General features: G+C 42.5%; 1 protein-coding gene across 1 annotated transcript; it reads right to left on the bottom strand.

Moving 5' to 3' along the window:
- Window positions 1-159: 159 nt before the first annotated feature.
- tbl1x (transducin beta like 1 X-linked) lies at window positions 160-20,326 on the bottom strand. The gene is made up of 15 exons (XM_061088238.1): window positions 20,141-20,326; window positions 7,449-7,554; window positions 6,695-6,840; window positions 6,257-6,476; window positions 5,239-5,371; window positions 4,948-5,089; window positions 4,776-4,839; window positions 4,543-4,640; window positions 4,043-4,103; window positions 3,805-3,926; window positions 3,638-3,712; window positions 3,413-3,540; window positions 2,397-2,562; window positions 2,211-2,312; window positions 160-2,059 (listed from the first exon to the last, which is right to left on the bottom strand). The coding sequence occupies exons 2-15, from the start codon at window positions 7,504-7,506 to the stop codon at window positions 2,033-2,035; spliced, it is 1,542 nt and encodes a 513-aa protein (XP_060944221.1). The 5' UTR covers window positions 7,507-7,554; window positions 20,141-20,326; the 3' UTR covers window positions 160-2,032.
- Between the last annotated feature and the right edge of the window lie 2,452 nt (window positions 20,327-22,778).

The raw sequence follows: 22,778 nt of genomic DNA, 5'->3' as shown, positions 1-22,778 counted from the left end.
TTAGACCCAAAGATTATATAATAAAACTGGTCAAAGGTCACAGTGACCTGATGTTGGGAATGCAGCTTGTCAGGAACACCTGGAGGGAAAGACACTACACTGAGGCACACAACCAGTTTCAGTCTCAAACTAACTGAAATCAAGACACAGGCTCCGTGGTTTCTGATATCAAAATAGAGTGATTTATTTGAGACACAGAATGACTTCAAAGTTTTGTCCTCGAAAACAGGTGAGTGCACCCCGGACCAGGGCGTCGAGAGAAACAGTAGCTGTCACAGCACTTATTCCATAACTGGGCTCCTTAGCATGCCAAGAAAAGGCCACCAACCCACAGCCCGATTCTCAGTCTGACACAGACAATAATGGCTCTCAGCAAACGAAAAACAACGAACCACCCATCAAACATCGAATTGTGACTGTAAAAAAAAGAAAAAAAGACAATGGTCAAAAATACAAGAAATAAATTGGCCCTTTACTTTCAGCAAAATCTGGACATTTGCTGAACCCGCCAATACAAAAAGTGCCAACACTTCATGTTGTTTTGGCTGAAGTAGACTGAAAGGTAGAAAAGGGACAAAAACAAAGGGAAATCCGAGTGATGGTGTGTTTGACATGTGCTGAGGGAGCTCGACTTACTGCACTTGTGTGAAGCTCAGTGGGATCGAATAAGACCAATCATTGCATCTTTTTCTTCTTCTTTTACAAAACAGTGGGATTTTTCACTTGATCTCCACCTTCTGGTCCCCGTGGTAATGCTAAGAGCGATAGAAGGTCTCATAGGTAGGGTTTAGTTGTTGACTCTCTCATGTCCAGCTCTACATTAAACAATATCTCAATGCTTCAAACCACTGCTCGCTCCTGCACTGTTGACCTGATAGTTTACTGCGTGCAGGTAAGTAAGAGGCCCGTTTACTTCAGTGGCTTAACAGAGACAGAAAGTCACCTGCCTCCACTGTGAAAAGCCCCGAAACATAAGCACTGGATATGATTGGTTGAGTCGAGACTGTATTAAAAGAAGCTGATGATGAGACATGCACTTCATTTAAAAAGGTCGAAGAAGTGTCGACTGTAGCATTAATGCGCCGCTACAGGATGTCAATAAAGAGTACTGTATATAAACATATATACACAGTATATAAGTCTGTGTATTAATCTAATTTACATATCTTTACATTCTTTAAATTTACATCCAAAAAGGGAGAACACTTTGACTTTGTAAACCACGCTTTTCACATCTTTAACACAACTGTTCAAATCTCGACCGAATTGAGCAGGTCATGTTCGGAGATTATTTCTTGGCAGGTTCTTCCTGTTGTTGTTGACCTGATGTTAAACATGAGCTGAGAACTACCTTGTAGCGGCACATTCAATTTTGACTTTCAAACGTCCTTCCGTGGAAAATAGACAAAGAAATGCAAGAAGTACTCTTGAAACAAACTATTCTCCGCCGAGGAGAAGCTCAGCAGCCTGTCGACAAGACAATAGCAGTGCTTCAGTATCGATGTCACTTATATCATGTCTCCAGTTACATCATTTGGACATGAAGTAACATTCGCACAAAGGAATTTTAAAAAACACTTTCATAATTTGTTGCCTTTGCAGCCAAACACGTGTCTCATTAACACCTCTCTTCCTGTAGAAATCATCTTTGCGTTTCCAACCCAAACAACCCGCTAACAGCTGGACCAGTGGCCCGGAGCGATCACAGCACTTCCTCATTAGAAACCTTTTTAAAAATGCGGATGCCCCCAGGGATTTGGATTCAGACCAGTCTTGGGGATCTCTTTAAACCGCTGCCGTTGTCTCAAAACACGCGTGTCGTAAAACACACCGCAACAGACAATAAAGGTGCACGGAACTCAGTTGGTGTTGGCTCCTCAGAAGCTGGTGCAGTCATGTGGTTTTCCTCCCGTGAAGGTTTTTTTTTTCAGTCAACCTTAACGGCTCCTCTGGAGCAATGAGAGTGTTTTTGCTGATGTCAGAAGAAAGCGATCTGCTGCACGTTCCAGAATTCATCAAAGTCTCAAGTTGGCTATTTCCGGAGATCGAGAACACATACCTGGAAAGCAAAGACATGTGGTGGTGTTAATGATACATGTCAGCCATCACCAAGTACTTGAACATTTTATAAGCAAGCTCCAAACTACATAAGATGAATTAAAAAGTTGAGCAAACATTTGGAATTCATAATCCCACAGGCTGTGGCTTACCGAGCCGTCTGATGCACTGGCTCCAACTTTGTCCCCGGTGCTGTTCCAGCAAACCTCAAAAATACCGCCAGTGCCCCTGTAGCTGTGCACCAGGGCTCCAGTCTGAAACAACGCGACAAACAAATGTGTTAGCACGTTATGCATCTACTCGGTCCGTAACAATATCGATCCCCCTGCTACGCTCACCGTGGTGTTCCAAATGTGGACACACTTATCGAAGGAGCCGCTGGCCAGGTGATTGCCGTCTGGGCTGAAGGCCACACTGTACACAGGCTCCTGGTGCTTGGTCAGTGTGTGAATACAAACGCCTCGCTCCACATCCCACAGTCGCACTGTCGAGTCGAAGGAGGCACTGTGGGGAAAAAAGTGAAAAAATAAGACACAAGATCAGAGCTAAGGATTCATAATCATCTGTTTTTGTGACAAGATGATCTATTAAATATGTTTTGATGGTGCCAGGGGTACAAATCTGTGTTAATACATTTTAGCACTTGAATGTCTGGTCAAAATGCTTACATGTTAACATCCAATACAAAAGATCCTGGAAACCTTGATAATCAATGTTTTGTTGAGGAGAAAAAGTACACAACAGGGCAACACTTTAACCAGTACCAATTCAAAATGTGTGAATTTTAATAAAAAAAGGGAGTGTCAATCTGTTTCAAATCAACACATGTAATCAGACCCTGCTGAAAACAAATGGAGTCTGACTTCAGTCGACACATGTGCTTCACAAAGCGAGTATAAATAGCCAGGGTTAATCTAAGGGTGGCAAGAAATGAAAGTGAAGAGACATTTAATGCAGAGCGCTAAACTGAAGTCAATTAAAAATGTATTGCACTCATACTGAACAACGATGGCGTTTATTAAAGATCCTGAAGTTCCATCCAGGCAGTTGCAATGATAGCAGTTTTATTTCCTTTGTGAATTACAGGCAGGTGTGCTGGGTTGTCAGTAACGGCTGTGAATTCCAGTGGTATTTGAACTAGAACATTCAAACACGCGTGCACATCTGGGTCAGGGTGTGAGGCTGTGAGCCACTGACATTTACTAGCATTGAGATTTTGCCTGAAACATGGTTTCTTCTGAATGCCAGTCTATGATAATACTCTGCTTCTTAAACACACATTCAGACGCGCATGTTGTTTTAGTCTGAGCACACAAAACCTGCACTTTTCTTTCAAAAGTGAGCGATTTCCCACCTGGCGAGCATGATGTTAGAGTTGGGGTTGTTTGTGCCGGGGCCTGTGGGACTCCACTTGATGGTGTAGATCTCTTTACTGTGAGCCTGGAGGTCGTGAACGCAGGAATCCTGCTTCATACTCCAGATCTGAGCGTGAAGAAAACAGCAACAACTAAATATAACCACTGACTACAAATGACCACTCAGGCTTTATCTCTTTAACCTCAGAGGACTGGTCTCTTACCTTGAGCGTCATGTCATCTGAGCAGGAGGCCAGAAGCATCCCTGACGGATCCCACTTAATGGCATTAACTTCATTCTGCACAGCGTAACAAAAACATTAGCATGAGGTAGTGAGCACAGCACTGTGTGAGAGAAGGTCAGAAGGTCAGGGTGGAAAAAGCTGTTTACCGTGTGGCCCTGGAAGGTTTTGAGGGGCCGGTCGCTGCCAAGTCGACAGACGTGGATGCACATGTCTGTGCTGCAGGAGGCAAAGGTGCTGTTGTTCTGCCAGTCGACATCCAGAGCTGGGGCTGAAGATTATTTCAATGAAAAGGTCATTAAAAAGGTCATATTTATTATTATAACATCATATTTATACATCTCCATCAGTTGGGATTGTTGTGGATACACATTGTAGTGGATTTACCTGAGTGAAAGGGAAACTGCTGCTTGGCTTCTCCTGTGTGTGCATCCCAAATGATTGTCGTCTGGAAAATGAAATTGTGTGTTGAAAGATTTCTTAAAGCAACATAAAGATTGATAAATTGAAAGACTGAATGTATCATAATCATTAACCTTGGTATGTGAATTTATTAACTTCATTTATTTTCAATCACAAAATGAGCAAATCTGCTGTTTATAAATTTAATATAAATATATGAACTAAACATGTAAGACAAGTAATAACAGGGTTCTCTCTCTATTTGTCTTTGTCCCTAGTTTATACGGAGATAAATATTCACTAATAGAAGTGCAGTTAAATTGTAGTTTATGGATACCAGAGAAATTATATGTTTCTGATTAACACTCTGGCGAATGATCTAAAAAAAGCTAATTTCAAGCCCTAGGACTGGTACAGAAAAAACAACCATGTGGATATTATTATTGACAGACAAAAATCCATGCTTGGGGAGCTTTATAAAATACCTTATCTACGCCAGCACTGAGAATAGAGTTCCCCTTCTTGTTCCACTTGAGTGCAAATATGGGCCCTTTGTGCTGTCCCAAGGTGCTTGCCAGATTTCCTAAAGGATAAGAGCCATATCCATTTATTTTAGAAAACATTCTTGTGAAATTGAGGCTGCATTAATTACAATAACAATGATACAATCCTAATAACACAAGGAAGAAACGCTGTGCTAGAATGATAGAGGACATACCGTCCTTCGTCCAGATCCTTGCAAATCCATCGTACGAGCCAGTTGCCAGGAGAGTCCCGTCGCTCTGTCGGATGGAACGATAACAGATCTGTTACTTGAGCGTCCTGAGCATCAAAGTCTGCACATGGTACAAGTGAAAAGAGTAGACATGGAGGGATGTTTGGGGACCTACATTCCAGTCTAGTGAGGTGACGTCTTTGTTGCTGGGGACATCCTGGCCCCCTTCTCGGATACAGTGGCGCAGCACCAGCTGGGTCGAGTTGGAGTTATTATTCTCGTCCAGGTTCCAGATCCTGGCGGTGGAGTCTCCTGAGCTGAAGACAATACCAACGCAGCAGGGGGAGGGTCAAAAGATTGTTGCAACATAAGCTGCCTCATTTATCTTTCAAAATAAAAGCCAAAGCGGGCACACAATAAAGCATGACTCATCCAGCGATCTGTTTCAGCTCAGACAGAGACTTACCCTGAGGCCAGCAGATCGCTGACAGGGTTCCAAGCGCAGATGAACACTTCGGACTCGTGGCCTCGGAGCACTGTGGCTTTACTGGCTGGTATCGCAACATTCATATCCATCTCCATGGGCTCGCTGTGGTTATCTGAGAAGGGCAGGCGCAAACAGATGGACAGATACACATGCACATGTTAATGGATGCATCAGCACACACATGCAAGCATATATATGCCCACAATTTTCAGCAAGCTTAGTGGTAGTATTAATATACTGCCAATAGAATTATCTTGTATGAATATTATTTATCGCCTAATGTTGGGGTGAAGAGTTGCATTTTAACAAAAGAGTCGGATCAAAGAAAATCAATAATGTCTTTTTGCTGGTATAAGCCAGAGCTATTTTTATACATCTAAGTCTGAGAGACTGACCTAGTTGGCACGCACACAATTATCACAGTATAATGAGAACCCAGTCGCAGTGATGGAGGCGAGTTTAAAACAGGGAGAAAAACCTCAACACCGTTAATTAAAAACTCCTGTGAAAACCATACAGATGATAAAGTTCATATAGTTTTCTGAATAAATGTTTGATTAGCAGATTAGAGGTCAACACTGAGTTACTCAGCATCAAGATTCTGGATATAACTCTGCCATTACCATGATAGTGTGGGTCATAAATAAACAAAATATGTTGACTACTAATAAGTAGATATATTTTACATTATTATCATCATTATATATTTAAATCCAAATTTAAACTGCAAACATGGAATACAGACTGGTCAATCTTTGCAAAGGTAGACTGAATTCTGTTTTTTTACCTCCACATACCAATTTATTTTTTGAATAGAGCTTTAAACCTTAAACAGGGCCAGCTTGCTAAGTTCTCCGTTTCAGGCACTTAAAAACTCCACACTAGCATGGACACCAAAACTAAAACATAGTGGAGTGAATGTAGCCAGAACCATAACTACTTCATAGATAATGTTAGTACCTACTACTACTGAGACACCTGTATTTATTCAACTTACTCATGATGTGAGTGCCATTCTCCTCCCCATTGAAGGTGGCCTCTCCATTCTTTGGTGCATTACACTGGATTCCAGAGGTCGAAGCTGTCATGACACCAGACGCCTGCTGCTGGGCCAACTTGTCGCGGAATGCCTGCTGTCGTGTCTGCACCACATCTGGCATCACGGCGTCGATGAGCGACAGCGACTCGATCGGTCGACCGTCGAAGACTGTGCCGTCCTGTCAGAGCAGAAATAACACATCATGAGGCAAGATTTAAATTGTGACTCATCTAGAGTCTTTTTTCATTATAATCTTTATTTATAAAAGTTGAGTAAGGCTTTCCAATTGCTGTTCCTAACAAACATTCTTCAGTTTTTCTCTCAGGAGTAGGGAAAAGGGGGGAAAATTCATAAAAACATTGTTGGGAGTCAATAAAAGCAGATCCCTCTCCTCACCTCATTGATGCTGATCTCTGCCTCCACATACTGAAGCCCTTTCTGCAGGATGGAGATGAGGGCTGCAGGGGGCACTAGTGTTCCATTGATGTTCGACTGGCTAATGTGGCTCTCGATGCCAAAGGTGAATGCTGAGTGGGAGAAACCTGAAAACAAAACACACCATTCACATTCATTAATGGGAGAGTGCCAAGCACAAGATGTGCACAAACACAGCACAAATATTCAAAGAACAGTCTTGTCTGATCCAAACAAAGCCAACAGTAATTGAATACAAAAGCCCAATGGCGTAACAAGTGTGACATTTGAGAGTATAATAAGGCATGCCAATGTCAATGTCTACCTCTGCACAGCTAGTAGCTTGTATTCTGTCAGATGGCCTCAGATGCTGATCTAAAACCAGTAATAAAAACGCTGCGACTCGAATATCATTCTGTGGCTTATCAAAGAGTGCATAACAGGCTGACATCAGGGCAATGCTCTGTGCAGCCACATTACAAGCAGTTTATTTCCATCCACTGGGTGATAAGAAAAACATCTCCTGACGCACGTAGGCATCATGCTGGACTATGCGTAACATGTGCTTTGTCTTTAGAAATGCATGATAATTGCATTTTCTAGTCAATGACCAAATAAATGTGCTTTGACAGCAAAAACCCTGCAATGCTGAAAAATATCAGCAATAGATGTTTCAAGGTCGAGTTAATCAATTCATTTTTAGCGGTATATGACGATGATGTTTAGTGAGACCAACCTGATTCTTGGAGGTATCTGTAGACCAAGAAGTTCACTTCGTCGCTGGTAATACTCATCTTAGCCCAGTGACAGGGAGGAGGTATGTTGTAAGGCTGGGCTCACTCCTGAAAATAAAATCAAACATTTAGTTTTAATTCAGATTTCAAACTGCAGTATTGCATAAGACATTTAAGCCACTCGAGCAAATTATTTCTCTCTCATATCCCAAAAAATTAAACACAAATGTTGCAGCCAGCAGTAATCAGTCCTGGCTTTTGTTCAGTGACATAGTCCTGTGCCAATATATTTTAATACACACCCACACACAGAGGACAGTGCTGTTTTCAGGCCTCTCTTACAACATGCTCACTCATGTCCTGCTCATTGCTGCATGATTCCTTCCTTTGACAGTGTCAATGGCTGGGTCAGTTAACCTGTAAATCCACAAACCTAATTCAAGCATTTCCTGCTTCTCATTCTGGTGTTATGGGAGTATCTATATCCATTTGGCATCTACTAAGAACTGACTGGTGCTTCCTATTAGTGACCCAGCCAACAATCTAGATGTAAAAGAGTCCTGATAAAGCTGTAAGGATATTAAATGCCAGTTTTGTGCCCATCTAGTAAATTACAGAGGGGACCGAGGGGCTAATTATTCCTAGCAGCCGACCTGACCCTCCATTTCAGAGTTATTTTCAACAAATATGAAATGTTTAACAGAGCTTATGAAAAACATTTCAATTGAGACCATTTCAAAACTGAAGGGGGCCGGAGAAACAAAAATGCAATTACATTTTAAATTCCATCAGGTTTTTTGGTCCTCAGGCAGCTGAACACTGAGAATACTAAGAGGGTTTATAATTTCCCACTCATTCAAGCATGCACTTCTCCAGAGAAGGATACATTGAGCTGGAATGAGATTAATTATATACCCACAAATAAGATGTAAACATACACAAATGCACAGCAGAAACAATGAGCCTGAGAGCTGTCTGTGTAAATACTAGGAAAATACAGAACAAACTGCCACCTGACAATGAGTCATGGCTTAAAAGGTAGAGAGCCATTTCCTGCTCTCCCACAGGGAGATAAAGGGACAGACATTTTGCTGAAAAGAAGAAGAGAAATGGAGGGGGGTGGTGTCAGGTATGAGGACCGCATGGCTGTCCAACTTTCATTCCAAACACTGTCCTGGCCCACTCAAGTTTCCTTTTGGTAGCGTAGCAACGAGAGTGATCGAGAAAAATAGACAGAGAATGGCGTTGTCCCAATTACCAGCGGGCATGCAGCCAGAGGGCTTGAACATGTTACTCAACATGAATTATTCACTTTCACCTTGGTATATTCTTTCTTTCTTTATTGTACTGCAGCTGAAGTACGGAGGGTTTACTGACACAAAAAACAGCTTCGGTTAAGTTGCTCCTGGTGCAGGAGAAACCACTGCAACCAATGCAAGAAAGACATTTACTAAAAATAAAAATACTGGTTTTATCTCAATTTTCCCTCCATCACTTACATCAACAAACAGATACCATCTGCACTGCACTCACGAGGCAAGGACTCTTTGTGACCCTCTTCCATAAACAAAACAGGGCTAGTCTATCTGTGCAATTGTGCCCTGCCTTGACCGCTGTTACCATGTTTCTCTTCAGCTTATTAGCTTACATATGGAACTAGGAAGGGCTAGCCACATCAAAGCAAGGCCGCGCTGCACCCAAGGCCACTACAGATACATACCAAACAACTGGTAACATAATTAGCAGGGAGCCTGGGGGGGCTCGGGACCCATCGGTGCAGGGCATAGGCAATAATCCCTCTACTGGGCCTATGATGGCACCATCACCAGTTCCCCGGGTATCAAGAGTCTCTTTTGAACAAACAATGTGGCATCTAGGAAAGGAGACATGTGTCCACTGAAGTGATAAGGGGGGGGGGCTACTTCTTTTAAGACCACTATAACAAAAAACACTGTTTTCAAAGCACGGATTAACCAGTGGTGGGAGGTGCTCACAGTAGACATAATGTTGACACCACACATCCTGTATTGTGGTTACTATGATTATGGGATACTGAAGCCTTAAAATACAAGGGGAATTTGCACTGAACTCCGTAAACTCTCCTGAAATTATTTGGCTGTATGACATTTTCCTATTGTTGTGAACACGTCTGACCCAGAAAAATCTCCTGCCGCATTCTTCATATATGAAAGGCAGACGACAGAAAATGTGTAGACCCTGTTGTCCAGACATTTTCTGGAGTTCACCACAAACCACACCTCCAAAATACCCATACACTTTAATGTATATAACTGAAACATGAGTATATACTTTAATATGAATTGAGTTAAAATCACTTGAAGGGAATTACATGCTTCATGTTCAAACTCTTTGAACCGTGATCTTTTTTGAGAAGAGTCTGATTGACTTCCCCAAACGTCAAATGATAAATGTGTCTGACATTGCTATGACAATATGATTAATGTCTAACAGTATACAGCGTATCAGAGATCCCGGATTTGAGCCAGATGAGCCCATGCCTGGAAACACTACAGAGGAAGTGTGGGGTGTGTCGAACTGTGACGGAGTATCAATCAATCTGAGAAGTAAACCTGGATATTGTATTGAATGGAACATAAGAAACAAGTCAATCCACACCCATCAGTCTATATTGTCACTGTGTGTGTCTTTTAGATATACATCTCCTCAAAGCCAGAACAGTCAAATGTGTCAATGCACAATCTATGTGTGTATTGCATCTTGCCGAAAGTGCACAACCAAGTGGACACAGGGATACATGAAGCGACCATGATGCACGCAGGTAGTTAAAAGCAACTTCGGCAACATTTACCAAACCTACAGTTATATAAGTCTTCCTGAAATCATTTACACAACACATATTTTAGAACAACCTAAGTTTGATGTTGCTTTAAATCTTTTTATTTCTCTGGTCTCAAAGTCTGACTAACGATTGAGTATTGACTTTCTGAAAGCATCTCTTAAACAATATTATCAATCTGTGCAATGTCAACTCAACTCAGACATGAACTGAACTCTGCAGATACTCCAGAGGAGGTGCATATGTGAACTTTCACCACCCGGCTTCCTAGTATAAATTCTGTAGAGTCTCAAGAGAATTCAAGGTGAGAACATAGCAGGAGTTCCCCCTCTGGATTTACTGTGAGCGGACAATTACCTCACGGTTGAAAAGTGGTGACACACACAGACGACACCGACAAAGATGTCAAGAGAGGTTGTTGGGATAACAGCCGACACCTAGTGTGTTGTAAAGAAAACCACGTGATCTCTACAGCACAGTTAAAACGCTGCTTCCTGCCTCTGCCTGCTGCACAGTTCGCCTGAATAATGCGGAGGAGTTGTTGCTGTTGTGAATGTGTCTGCACAGAGAGCCTCCCACTCCTTTATCTGTGTGTGAAAGGCAAACTGGGTGAACTCTGAAGCCAATTCTCTAGATTTTACCCACATGTCAAGTCTGAAAACACCTATAAGCACCAGAGCACAACCAGCATACTGTACTTTTATAATAGTGTCAACAAACAATCGGATGTTTTAAAAGACAGGCAATAGACAGGAATAGAGAAATGTAAATCCAAAATTGCAAATGAGGAGAACCCCCCGTGGTCATCAAGCTAGCATCAAGTTGTTTTTACGACATTTATTGCAACCATAGAGAATATAAATTACACAGCTTACCAAGCCACCTACGTGCGTTAGGCCAGAGGATGTGGTCGAAGCAGAAGAACAATAAAATTCTTCATAATTAAACGCCCTGTCAACACTGCACATGTCAGCTGCATTTTCAGTCTTTCACCTCAACCACGACTGACAGATGTACCGGTATCAAATCTGTCAACTAAGCAAAGTATCAACTCAGTCTTTGCTTATGCTTACCAACCTAAATATGCAAATATGATATCTACCACTGAGCAATGTATGATTCACCATCTTCAAACAAAAAATAAAAACAATATGAAATTCAAAATTCAACACTGATGCAGGAGAGCAATGCTGCTACGGTGCTCTACTAGCATGTGTAAGAAAAGACAGGGTATGATTATTCATTTTTAAAATCTCTGAGTTGAAGCCAAGCCACACATTTCACATGTTTGTGCACGTTTCAAAGATAACACTTTTAAACCGTGCACAAATTTAGCTTTGACTAAGGAAGAGAGATAATTTACAGTAAAAAATCCGTTCATAAACACTCTTGACCCTTGGCTTGTACACTGCAGCTACATGTTTTAAATACTTCACTTTGTCTAATCTACCTTAACCCAACTCGAAACCACCCTGGCATCCTCTCTCCCTCTGCACACACACAAACAGACTATATGGTATAATAGGTTACAATCATGACCAACTTCCGCTCTATATGCAAATAAAACAGTCTCTTTAAAAAAATAACAATATCAGTGCAGAAGTCACAGAGAACACAACACGACACAATACAGAACCATCCAACTCCTACACATGCAGGTTTCAAAAGCACAACGTTAAAAACCAGCATAACAGGGAGCTCATTTTCTCCTGAACGGTCACCTCCTGACAGATGTGCAAACAAGACCTGGAAACAGCAGCCATTTTCTCTTGAACTGCTCTGCTGAGTAAAAACCCGCCTTTGAAGCTTCTGGTTGGGCTGCAGTCTTGGGGGGGGGGGGGGGGGATTGGAGTGGGGGAGGGGAATCAAAGAGAGATGGTGGTGGTGGTGGAATGGGAGCAGGGTGATAAATAATGATCCCCAAACAGGTAATCACAACAACCATTTGAGCGTTATTCTTTGCCTCTCTCAATGAGTCACTTAGCGGCGGCCGATGTAGGTCGGCGTCGGGGGGGGGGGGGGGGGGGGGTGGTGGTAGGTCAGCACGCGTTGGGGGGTGGTAGCCCTCAAGTCTCCTGGGGGAACACTTCTCCCACGCTTCCTATGGGCGGCAACATTTACAATGTTTACCAGGGGTGGCCGACTCTGTGCGCCGGGAGAAAACGACACAAGCGTACGTGGTTTCATTCAAACCAGCGACTCCACCCACTGCCTGCCACTCCAAGTAGAGTCTGGGTCTGCAGATAGTCGACCACCCCTGGAACCACGAGGGCTGACCTGATGGTTCTTCCAGCAGCTAACAATCAGCAAGGTCATCAGGGTAACACATTAGTGCAACTGATACTGACAACATGTCTTCATGCTATTGTCCTCATACAAACTACAAAAGAGAAAAATTGTTGAAATACACCTAGACAGATTAGCAATAATTTACATGCAATGTGCTTTTCGTTTTTCTCTCAAGAGAGAGTTGCACATTCACATGCGCCACCATCACTTATACTTTCTCCCCAGGGACTGAATGGGGGGTTGGTGACAGACAGCGAGGATCACCAGAAAGATTCATCATGATGTCTGCTAATGGGAAGCGCAAGGACCTATGATCCACTCTCATGCTGAACCCATTAGAATCAAATAAAAACGACAACTCCCACTTGTCCATTGTTGTCATTTAGTATTCTCAATAGAGACAAAAGGATATCGGCAGTCTTACATTGCTCAAAGAAGAGAGACCCCTTGGCTTTTTCCCCTATTGATGTGGACAGAAAAAAATCCCTATCCATTATATTGATGACCAGAAGTACACAGTAGAGGAAACTGTATAGATGCTGTCAAGACTCAAGTGAAATTGTGAGAGGTTTATAACAGAAAATCTGCAAAAACTACAGGTGTTAAAAATAGTAAGCAGGTTATTGCATGTCAACACCTGGTGGTTTAACACGTGCATGTAAGCACACAAAGGACCGGGCACTGGAGGGGATGCACATGTATATGCCTGTGCAGGGGTTTGTTAAAAGTAAATACTTTGTGTGGAGGAGACTGTGGGAATTAAATTATACAGCAGAAGAATATAACTTCAATACTCTGACCTTGCATTCATCAATGCATATATAATGCCGATAATGTAAAAGGCGGCTCTTTGTTAATAATCAAGCACACTGAACATGTTATCTTTTGCAAAAGACATGTTATCTTTTGAAAAGACATGTTATCTTGTGCAACACAAAATTCAGCAGACACATTTGTAGAATCTAGGCGGGCGTATTCTGTTTATCTTTATGTTGTATGATAAAGAGCCACACATTCCCGAGTATTGCATCTGAAATTGAGACTAAATGATCTGTACATTTGATCGAAAACAACAAATTGGATAATGAAGAGAACCTCTGACAGCCGTCAGCTGTGTTACTGTTGATGGGACCATTATTTCCACTACTGACAGGAAATGAAACTATTACATCATAATGGGAACATACAGTATATGTCTAAACAAGCTTTTATGTAACACTGTTTTACTGAAAAAAGAAAAAAGAGAGGACTGTACCATTTCAACCATTTTTATCAGTAGCGTAAATGTAGATTTTTACATTCATTCAGTACAAACACACAGCAACAACATAAAAGGGCCTCAGCCGGGAAATTGTCTCTTTTGTCCTCAAGCGAGATGAGAAGTGCAAGAATAAGCTGTAAACACAGCGACAAACCAGTGCGGGCAATACAAGTGTTGCCATGGTGACCAGAAGATCTTGCTTCTCTGTCAACAGCTGCTCATGCCACCCTGAATACCCCCCACTCTTGTGGAGCTTTCCTTCCATCTGACATCAGGGTCAAACAAACAAAGCAGACAAGTGAGCTGAAATTCGGATCTTCATTCTAAGCCATGACTTGACTTATCCCTTACTGAGCATTGACATAGCTTGACATTAACAACTACACATCAGAGATTGCCCTTTGTGGCATGTGTGTGTGTTTTCTCTAAACAGCTTATATCCTGCTGAGCAATCATCACTCACACAGAAGAGCATTTTGGAAATGTTTCGAATTTCTTGTTGTAAATAGGTCAGCAATTTGAGTGCACGTACCTCTGATGTATGTAGAGAATGTTTAAATCTGCATTGGTGTTTAGATCGTGAAACACACACCACTGTTAACATCAATACCAGATTTTTAATTTACATACATTTAATTCTTCCATGGCCCATTAGTGGCCTCACTCAATGAGGACACATAATGTAGTCTTCTCAGGAGGCAATATATACACCATTAATCTCCTGTAATAAAAACTGACCTTGTAATGTTTCACAAGGTACTGGTACAGGAAGACTAAACACACACGTAAAAGAAATTATGCATAGACTCTGTTTAATTATACTCCCTTGTAGATAAACTGTAGAATGATAAACCTTTCTATACACTACATGAATTCCATGGGCATAATAACTTTGTCCAAACGTCATGCTTGCTTTTTGTACATGTTGACCACAGGGAGGACCCAGTGTTTAGTACACTGGTGACAGGTTTTCAACTGCAAGGAAAAGGAAATTACAAACCACGTAGAGGGTAAACTTGAAACTTTCGCTGTCATTCTGCAGATGGCAGTTTCGTTTCCGGAGCAGTGGGATCAAAGCCACAATTCATGGTTTTACTCAACAGCATATTCCTCTCACTGTCTGGACAAAGCTTTAGACAGAATACCAATGAGTACATTCAGTACAGAACTAAGCCTGAATGATTATGAAGAAAAGATTGCTCAATATTGTGATGATGGTAAATAATTAAGTCTGTACATACAGCCCCTCTGTCTTCCTCAGCCACCGTGCAAGCTAACCTCACAGTCACCACCAAAATGACACCAATTAATCTGAGGGTAGCTGACAGCTAGCTGGAGCTTCATCTGAGTAGCCACATGGTGCGAGTGCCTTGCCCGTGCATCTCGTGCTCCATCTCATAAGTCAGATATATCTGAAACTAGCATGCCAAGTGTGTGAGTGCAGGGTTTACCCTCAGGCTATGTCCACACTAATTTAAAATGAAAACTATCTTCATCCAGATAAGCATTTTAGCTCCACATCAGAATTAATCTCTGTCCATACTGACAGCCATGAAACCGCATATCACATGACACATTCACGTACACTTGGCTTGCATGTGCGGGTTAAAACAGGAAGAGGATCGTGTGGTCTGCAGTTGGTTTCCTAGTTGTAGAAAATAAAACTAAGACCAGCAACGAAATATATAGTAAGAGGAGGGATTTCGTTGTTCAAGGACATTAAAGGAAAGATTCATCGTAACTTACAGGATCTAATCAGGAAGCAAATGTGTATCGGCATCTGTTTCCAAGTATTTGTTTCTACCTATAAAAAATGGCGCAGCAAAAATAAATGCCCACAGCAGCAAAGTCACGACAGTGTATAAACTTAATAATATCTCTGAAGAAAAAAGGAAAATGTCAATAAACTAAATAATATACCTGACATGAAAACACTGTGTGATGTTGAATAAAGATTTTAGGTTATGGTACTAGAGAGAAGGCGACTGCTGACTTAGTCTGTAACTAATAATTAATAAAGATCTCAATAATTTGAAGGTGTGTGGCAAATGAAACTAGCAGCCTACAAACCTGCTCTTATTTTAGCTTGTAGCAATTCACGATTAGCGCAATAAACACCCAGTGATGGTGTAAAAAGGAAAGGTTAAATATAACTGTTCTCTGCTGGATTTTTCTGTTATACTTGCAGTGAGTGCAGTTGTTATCAGCTCAGGTAGAATGTTCCCTTCTTACTGGTCTCTACTGCCGCCTCTGTGCTGTCCACTGAGTGTGTGTGTTTGAGAAAAGAAGCTGCAGCCAAGCCATAAAGACCAGGAAAATAGTGGACGTGACCAACCTATACATCTACAGCAAAAAAAAAAAATGTACTGTTGATTTAATGATTTTCTTTCTGATCTTTTGTGGCTGAATCAGCAGGGAGTGAAAAATACTTAAAAGGGGGGGGAAAACACTATCCCCTTTGGTGAAAAGCTTCTCTGGCATGCACGTGCTTGCACAGCTTCCTGAACACTCATCCTCCAGCATTATTGGTGCCCCCGAAACATTTTTTTCTATCTTGTTACAAATTACAGTCCAACTGCGGAGAAACACTAGACCGATGGCCACACAGAGCTTCGTCTTTCTCTGCTTTACTTAGAAATGAGATTACCTGTTTGTACTAACGGACTGACCTTTGAGAAAAAGAGTTTGTCCATTGACAGACAGGATGCGACACAGATGTTTGCTAAAAGCAGCAAACATATTCTATTTAACACAAAGAAGGTTAGTGAATCATTAGCCACAGTGTGATGGGTTCAGACACAATAGAAATAGAAACTGATTACCTGCTAGACACCGAAACAGTTGGGTGTTTGACATGTGGCTTTGTCCCACTTGTTCTAATTTAAATGCTCTCAAGGACATAGTTAACGCACAGCAGACACAAGTTCACACAATGATAAACAGAGCAACCCGAAATCCAAAGTGAAATCCAAATAAATAACTACAGCCTTGGACTAGCCAGTACTTGTATGGGCGTCATTTCAGAGTAACCACTAGTCTGTGAGCTGGCAGATAGTCCACGAAGACAGCACGGAGAGAATGGTTCACCTCCCCCCATGGCCTATCATAAATAAATACCGCTACAGAAATATTTGGACAGTTCGAAACAGAGCTTTGCAGCACCACAGGGCTGCCATGGGCTTTCTCTGGGACTTCCTTGCCCTACTTATGAGCAGGGGATACATTTCTGTTTTGAGCACAGTCTGACACAATGTAGCGCGGATTAGCTGTTTTCTCTTCTGTGCATCGGTTCACCAAGTCCACAGTGGTCACATTTCAATGACTAAATAGAGGGAACAAAGTAAGTGGAATGCAACACATTTTGAATCTTTAGGCTCAGAGCTTCAGCCACTTTCAAAATAACATTTCTATGTCTCACCCCTCATTGGAGTAGGCTTTGTAAAAACTGCTTTGACCTTCAACACCCACTGTCTATAACTGTAGCGATTCAAAAGTAATTCCACAGATACACATTAAGTCAAACAAAAATAAGAATTGAAATATTGAGTGGAAAATCGGTTGCAATCAATGACCGTCTGGAGTCTTTAACTCACAGACGTCACCAGACACTTTCTATCTTAACTGGTGATGTATCTACCAGAGCTTCACACCAGCCATCTTCAGCTTAATATTGTCTTCAACATGAGAAATACAGCTCAGTCAGACTGAGATCAGGTGACAGGTTGAGGATATTCTACCTTGAAAAGCTCTTTGGTCGCTTTGACCAGATGTTTAGGATCTTTGTCCTGTCTGCAGAAATATGAACCATCATCCAAACAGTTCTTTATGTATTTGACTAGATCTGAGCACATCATTTTCCCCTAGATAGCTCACCATCCATCCTGTTGCTTCCATTAGCAGTGAAATCATAGATGCCAGTTTTCTAGTTCCATTAGCAGTCTTATTTCAGCCGGAGCATTAACAGATTCATCACTTTGTTCGAGCATAATTTTGATAGATTGATTTTTGTTTTTCAAGTCAACAGAAAAAGTTTCTTCTGAATGTTTGAATGAGAACAACAATTGGTCCTTTCTGTTTTGGGGGTTTTCACCTTGTGGTGACACCTCCAAGATTATGGTTATTAAGTCTACTGGGGTTATTTGAGACATTTCAAATGATTTTCTAACCCTCTTCTGTTTATCAGATCGTTTACGTTTTCAATTATCTTATACACACCAGATAGATCTCATGTAAACCTACTCAAATGAAAGCTGAGACTTAATGTAGTATCAATCGTTTAATGACATATTAAATGTGTTGAAGCTCAGCGCCTGGAGGATAAAAAATTCATAGATCGTATCCAAAGACGGATGCCTAAAAGTGAAACCAAAACCTCTTCATCGCCCCCTGGTTGCTGGCTGCAGTATAGGCCATAAGCCATGTCAGCTTCGTGTAAGCAGATGGGACATGGGCTAAACTAAAAAGTCAAAGTACATGGCAAATTTATTTTTTGGAAAGATGGGTTTTGTCCTTTTTGGTAGTTCTTATTTACATTGCATAGTTCACATCGCAAAGTGTAAGGAAGTGGAATGAGAAGAGAAAGTGAACTATAATCAACTAGCTAAAATTAAGTGTGATAATTATTTTTTGTTGATTTTCACTCTGGCCAGCATGCTATGCACCAACCCACGAAAGGTCCTAGCAGGAACACTGAGGTCAATCATTTTCTTTTTAGACCTGAGACAACACAGCTTTGGAAAACATATAAGATGTCTTTCTTTCTCAAATCCTGTCACAGAAAACAGAGGATGGCCTGTGGGCTAACTACATTATTCATTTATGCCCTCTGAAGACTCACTACAAAGGTAACCAGCTACTGAAAGACCAAAACAACGACACATACAGCTCTCAATAGAGGTAGTTAAGAATTTAATCTGAAAATAACATATTTAAAGACCAATACATGGAAACTGATATGTTGTCTGAAACGTGTACTTAAGACATCATAAAACTGCTTTTGTTCTTGTAATGGGCAGCACTAAACCTATTTTTGTAACGAATGCACTTACGCTTCACTAGCAGCTCTCACCTCTGGTAACACAACTGGTAACACAATGTGGTTGAATCTAATAACACAACGCTGGCAGGAATATCTCTCATATATATAAACAAGGAATCCCGAATAAGTAACGTAGAAGTTATTCAGTGGTATAGAATATATGTAGCATCTGGGTGGCAATGATATTAGTGAAGAGTTTAAGGTGTCATCCAGCTCATGTCTGCAAGCTTACTTTGTGAAAATAAACACAAAAGGTCGCGGCAGCAACCAAAATGTCAAATCAAGTCCAATCCCCATCTGCTAACACAGGATTTTTTTAATGCATTTCCCTTTTTGCTGAAATGTTTCCATACATGAAGGAGCCACACTGACTGATTGTTGTGAACAATCAGTCAGTAGGCCAACAAGAAAGGGGGACATCACTTATTATTTGGGCCACTGACACACAATCAGGCCAAACAGCAGTGGGAGAGCAGCGTGTTTGAGCTGTTGTTTCCCTCTGAATCCTTCTTGTGTGTCGCTTTAATATCAATGACGAACACTTTGATGCTCAAGTTCCCAGACGAGACATCTTAACTGTGTCTGTACTGTATCCCATTATTCCATTAACTACTGAGAAAAGCCAGGGCTGCTACATGGAACATAAGAATGTATGAGTCACACACCATGTATTAATCTCTTCATCAAAAGTGTCCTCACGCGGAATGTGTTACAGTTTTGTGTTGATATTGGTGTGTGCTGAATTCACAGACAGTTGCAGATCAGGAAACAGCATTCACAGTGTAGTTATACAGTAACATGAAGTGTCCCTTGACTACGGGTGGCAGTGTAGTACAGTTGGACGTGTCTCCCCTCCCCCACTCATGTGCTTCCTAAGTCTGCAAAGGGATATAAATATGTATATCGTCCATATTTCAGCTTCAGGGAAAATGCCCCAAACTGCACAACATGCTGGTGCTTTCAGGATTGTGGTGCATTGTTTCAACAAAGAGAAAAACTAGATTCACTAAGTATTGACGAGAACAGAGACAGCCTCGAAGCTGATAAACTTCCAATTGTGTATTTGCGAAGCAGTCACACAGGTTTGGCTACGAAGGGGAAAAGAAATCAGTGCGAGGACAAAAGTGCTAGGAGAGGATATTAAAAAGACACAAGCGGGAGACGTTTCAACACACGTGTGAGGCTGAGCCGGCGAAACCTCCACCAGCAGCGGCTCGATCCGCCAACAACGAAGAAGAAGAAGAACTCCGCTTCCTCTCCCACAAACATGCAGCTTTGCAAAACTCACCTTCTCTCTCTGGTGTCGTGAGGGTGAACTCGTGGTGTCCGCCGCCTCGTTCTCTTCCCGCGGGGGAGAGACAGAAAAAAAACCTCCAACTTCGAAGCCGGTTACGCGAGCGACGACGACTTTCCTCCTGTTTCGCTCCCCGTCATATTTCAAGTTCCGACCGCCGCCGCCGTGGGGTGAGCAACACTCCGCCGCCGCCGCCGCCGAGTAACGTAAAGTGTGGGCCCCCCCTCCGGAAGGAAGGCTCCCTGGCAACCGGCGGGTGGAAGTTGTGAGTTCGCGCTGGGGGTAGGGTGTGTGGGGGGTGGGAGCTTTGTTTATTTTTTTTATTTTTTTTTCAAAAAAGTTACAAAAATAAAAACAATGAACGGGGAGGAGGGGGGATGAAAGGGAAATGCGTTGAGTTTTTTGCAGCTCGGTCTGGTGGAGTTTCCCAATTCAACGTGAGGGGGGGGACGGGGGGGGGACGTAGACAGAGAATAGGAAAAAGAGAGCGAGAGAGTGAGGGGTGTGTGTGTGTGTGTGTGGGGGGGGGGGGGTTGAAGGCTAACTGACCTTAAACCTGAATATCACAAACATAAACGCGAGGTATCAAGCTAATGAGGAAACCCACTGTCTGTTAGCCCCTGTCTAAACGCACATGCTAGCTAGCCTCCACACTGTTAGCATACAGTAGCCTAGCCGCCGAGCTAACCCCGGGTGGCGTTAACGCAAAGCGCCTGTAGAAGACTGTATTGTAAGTGTTGGGGGGGCTGGGGAGTGGGGGGCGTGTATCTGCCGCGCGGTCTCCCCTCCCCCACGCCGGCTCTCCTCCTCCTCCTCCAGCTCCTTTTCGCCTGGCGGGTCAGTCACACGGCGGGTGATTGATTCTCCCTTCGCGCTGCCTGGTCACTCACATTTGGAAAGTAAATAACGAGTTGACATCATTACGGCCCCGCGCTGCTGTGACACATTCCTCCGACTACCGTACACACCGGAGCAAGCGCGCACCGCAGATTCCCCGAGTTAAAGCTGCAGCGCTGGTTGTGTTGAGCTGCTCACATGCACGACATATACAATAAGTGCATTCAACCATGAGGGTACAAACCCAGAATCATGTAGGTACTTTAGCTTCAAAAAAGCCAAACTACAAGTGCAATATATAAGTGAAACTAACTTACACGTACAAACAGAATTATTTGCAGAGATACACAATCCAATTCTGTTTTCTTATGAGCCCATTTTTACCAGATTTGGAAGGAATATCTATTTATTTCTAAGAAGAGGGGTGGGTGTCAACAACACAACTTAGAAAGAGTAGTAAATATTGAGTGGAATTTCTTCACTACCACACTGTTATACCAAAGGACATAGGAAACATTGAAGGTGTCTTTAAGGTCAGAGTTATGGTACAACTATTCTTCAGGCTGTTCATTCCTATACAGGTCACAGCTATACTCAAGTACAGTACGGTGTTGATGAAAATAAGCGGGACATGTAGGCTCCATTATGCTACTCCGTAATCCGTTACGGACGGACGAACGGACAGATCGGACGGACACTTTTTCATTTTTACTTCTCCGCGTTGAAAACAATTCACCGCCAGAACATTAGGTGGCGCCACGGAAGACAAGCTTGGAGAAGCCTAACTGACGAGTAATCAGAAGAAGTCCACTCTGTTTCATTACTTACTCCCCACTTGCACACAGTGTAGGCTACGATGGCAACTAAATAAAATAAAGTGACACCCAGCAGGTCAAAATGCTGATGTAATCATTTCTTAGCGCAGCGGTTCCCAGGTCTTGTTTCGAACTGTGTTGCTAATTCCACAGCTTGAAGCTCCGTGTAGCTTGAAGCTAGACGGAGCTAGCTAGCTCCCCTCCCAGCTAGCTTCAACCCCAGCTTCCACACACAGTCAGCAGGGACTCCCGACACTACTACCCAGTGTTTGCTTCTAACCTGGCGGTATTGTAGAAACAGTGTTATGATAGAAGTGGAATTAAAGTCGTGACAGCGGGTTTTTGCACTGTTACCACCGCAGTTAGCATGGTGGCTAGCCCGCTAGCCTAGCCCGCTAGCGCTGTTTTGAAAGCTCGTTATAACCGTATGTGACCGTGCACACATGCCGTCAGTACTCTAACGAGCCACCGGTAGCCAGACAACTCCGCTGGCTTAACACGCACGTCACATTAATCGTAGAATCGTAGTTGTGTTTGTGTTTATTGTGAAGCAGAAGGTTTGAGGTCCGGAAATGTGAAATCCGGAAATGACGTCGTAGGGAAATGATGTCGTAAGTGGACCAATCACAGGCAAGGGCTGTCCGTGGGGTCTCCGAAATATACACGGAGAGTTAGAAAAATCAGAGGTGCACGAAAAGCTGTCCGAGGCGCTCGGAGAGGGCGTTCCATGACGGATAGGGCGGCCTTATCTGTCCGTTTTTTCTTAAACGGAGAAGTATAAAGGAGCCTTAAGAACACACAGAATGTTTTGTATACTGGGTGGGAAGTGTCGTCCATGATGTCTTTAAACCATCACGTTTACTACCTCACTATCTGGAAGCACACTGAAGAGCACCGTGGCACCGAGCCAGCTTTTCCTGATGCATTTGCGTAGTCGTTTTGAATGGCCACATAAAAAGCTAGTGGCCCAGTCGACCACT

Source organism: Limanda limanda, chromosome 16 (assembly GCF_963576545.1).
Source record: "Limanda limanda chromosome 16, fLimLim1.1, whole genome shotgun sequence".
Lineage (NCBI taxonomy): Eukaryota > Metazoa > Chordata > Actinopteri > Pleuronectiformes > Pleuronectidae > Limanda > Limanda limanda.
The sequence above is the reverse complement of the archived record's forward strand: the minus strand, read 5'-3'. Positions and strand labels throughout refer to the sequence as shown.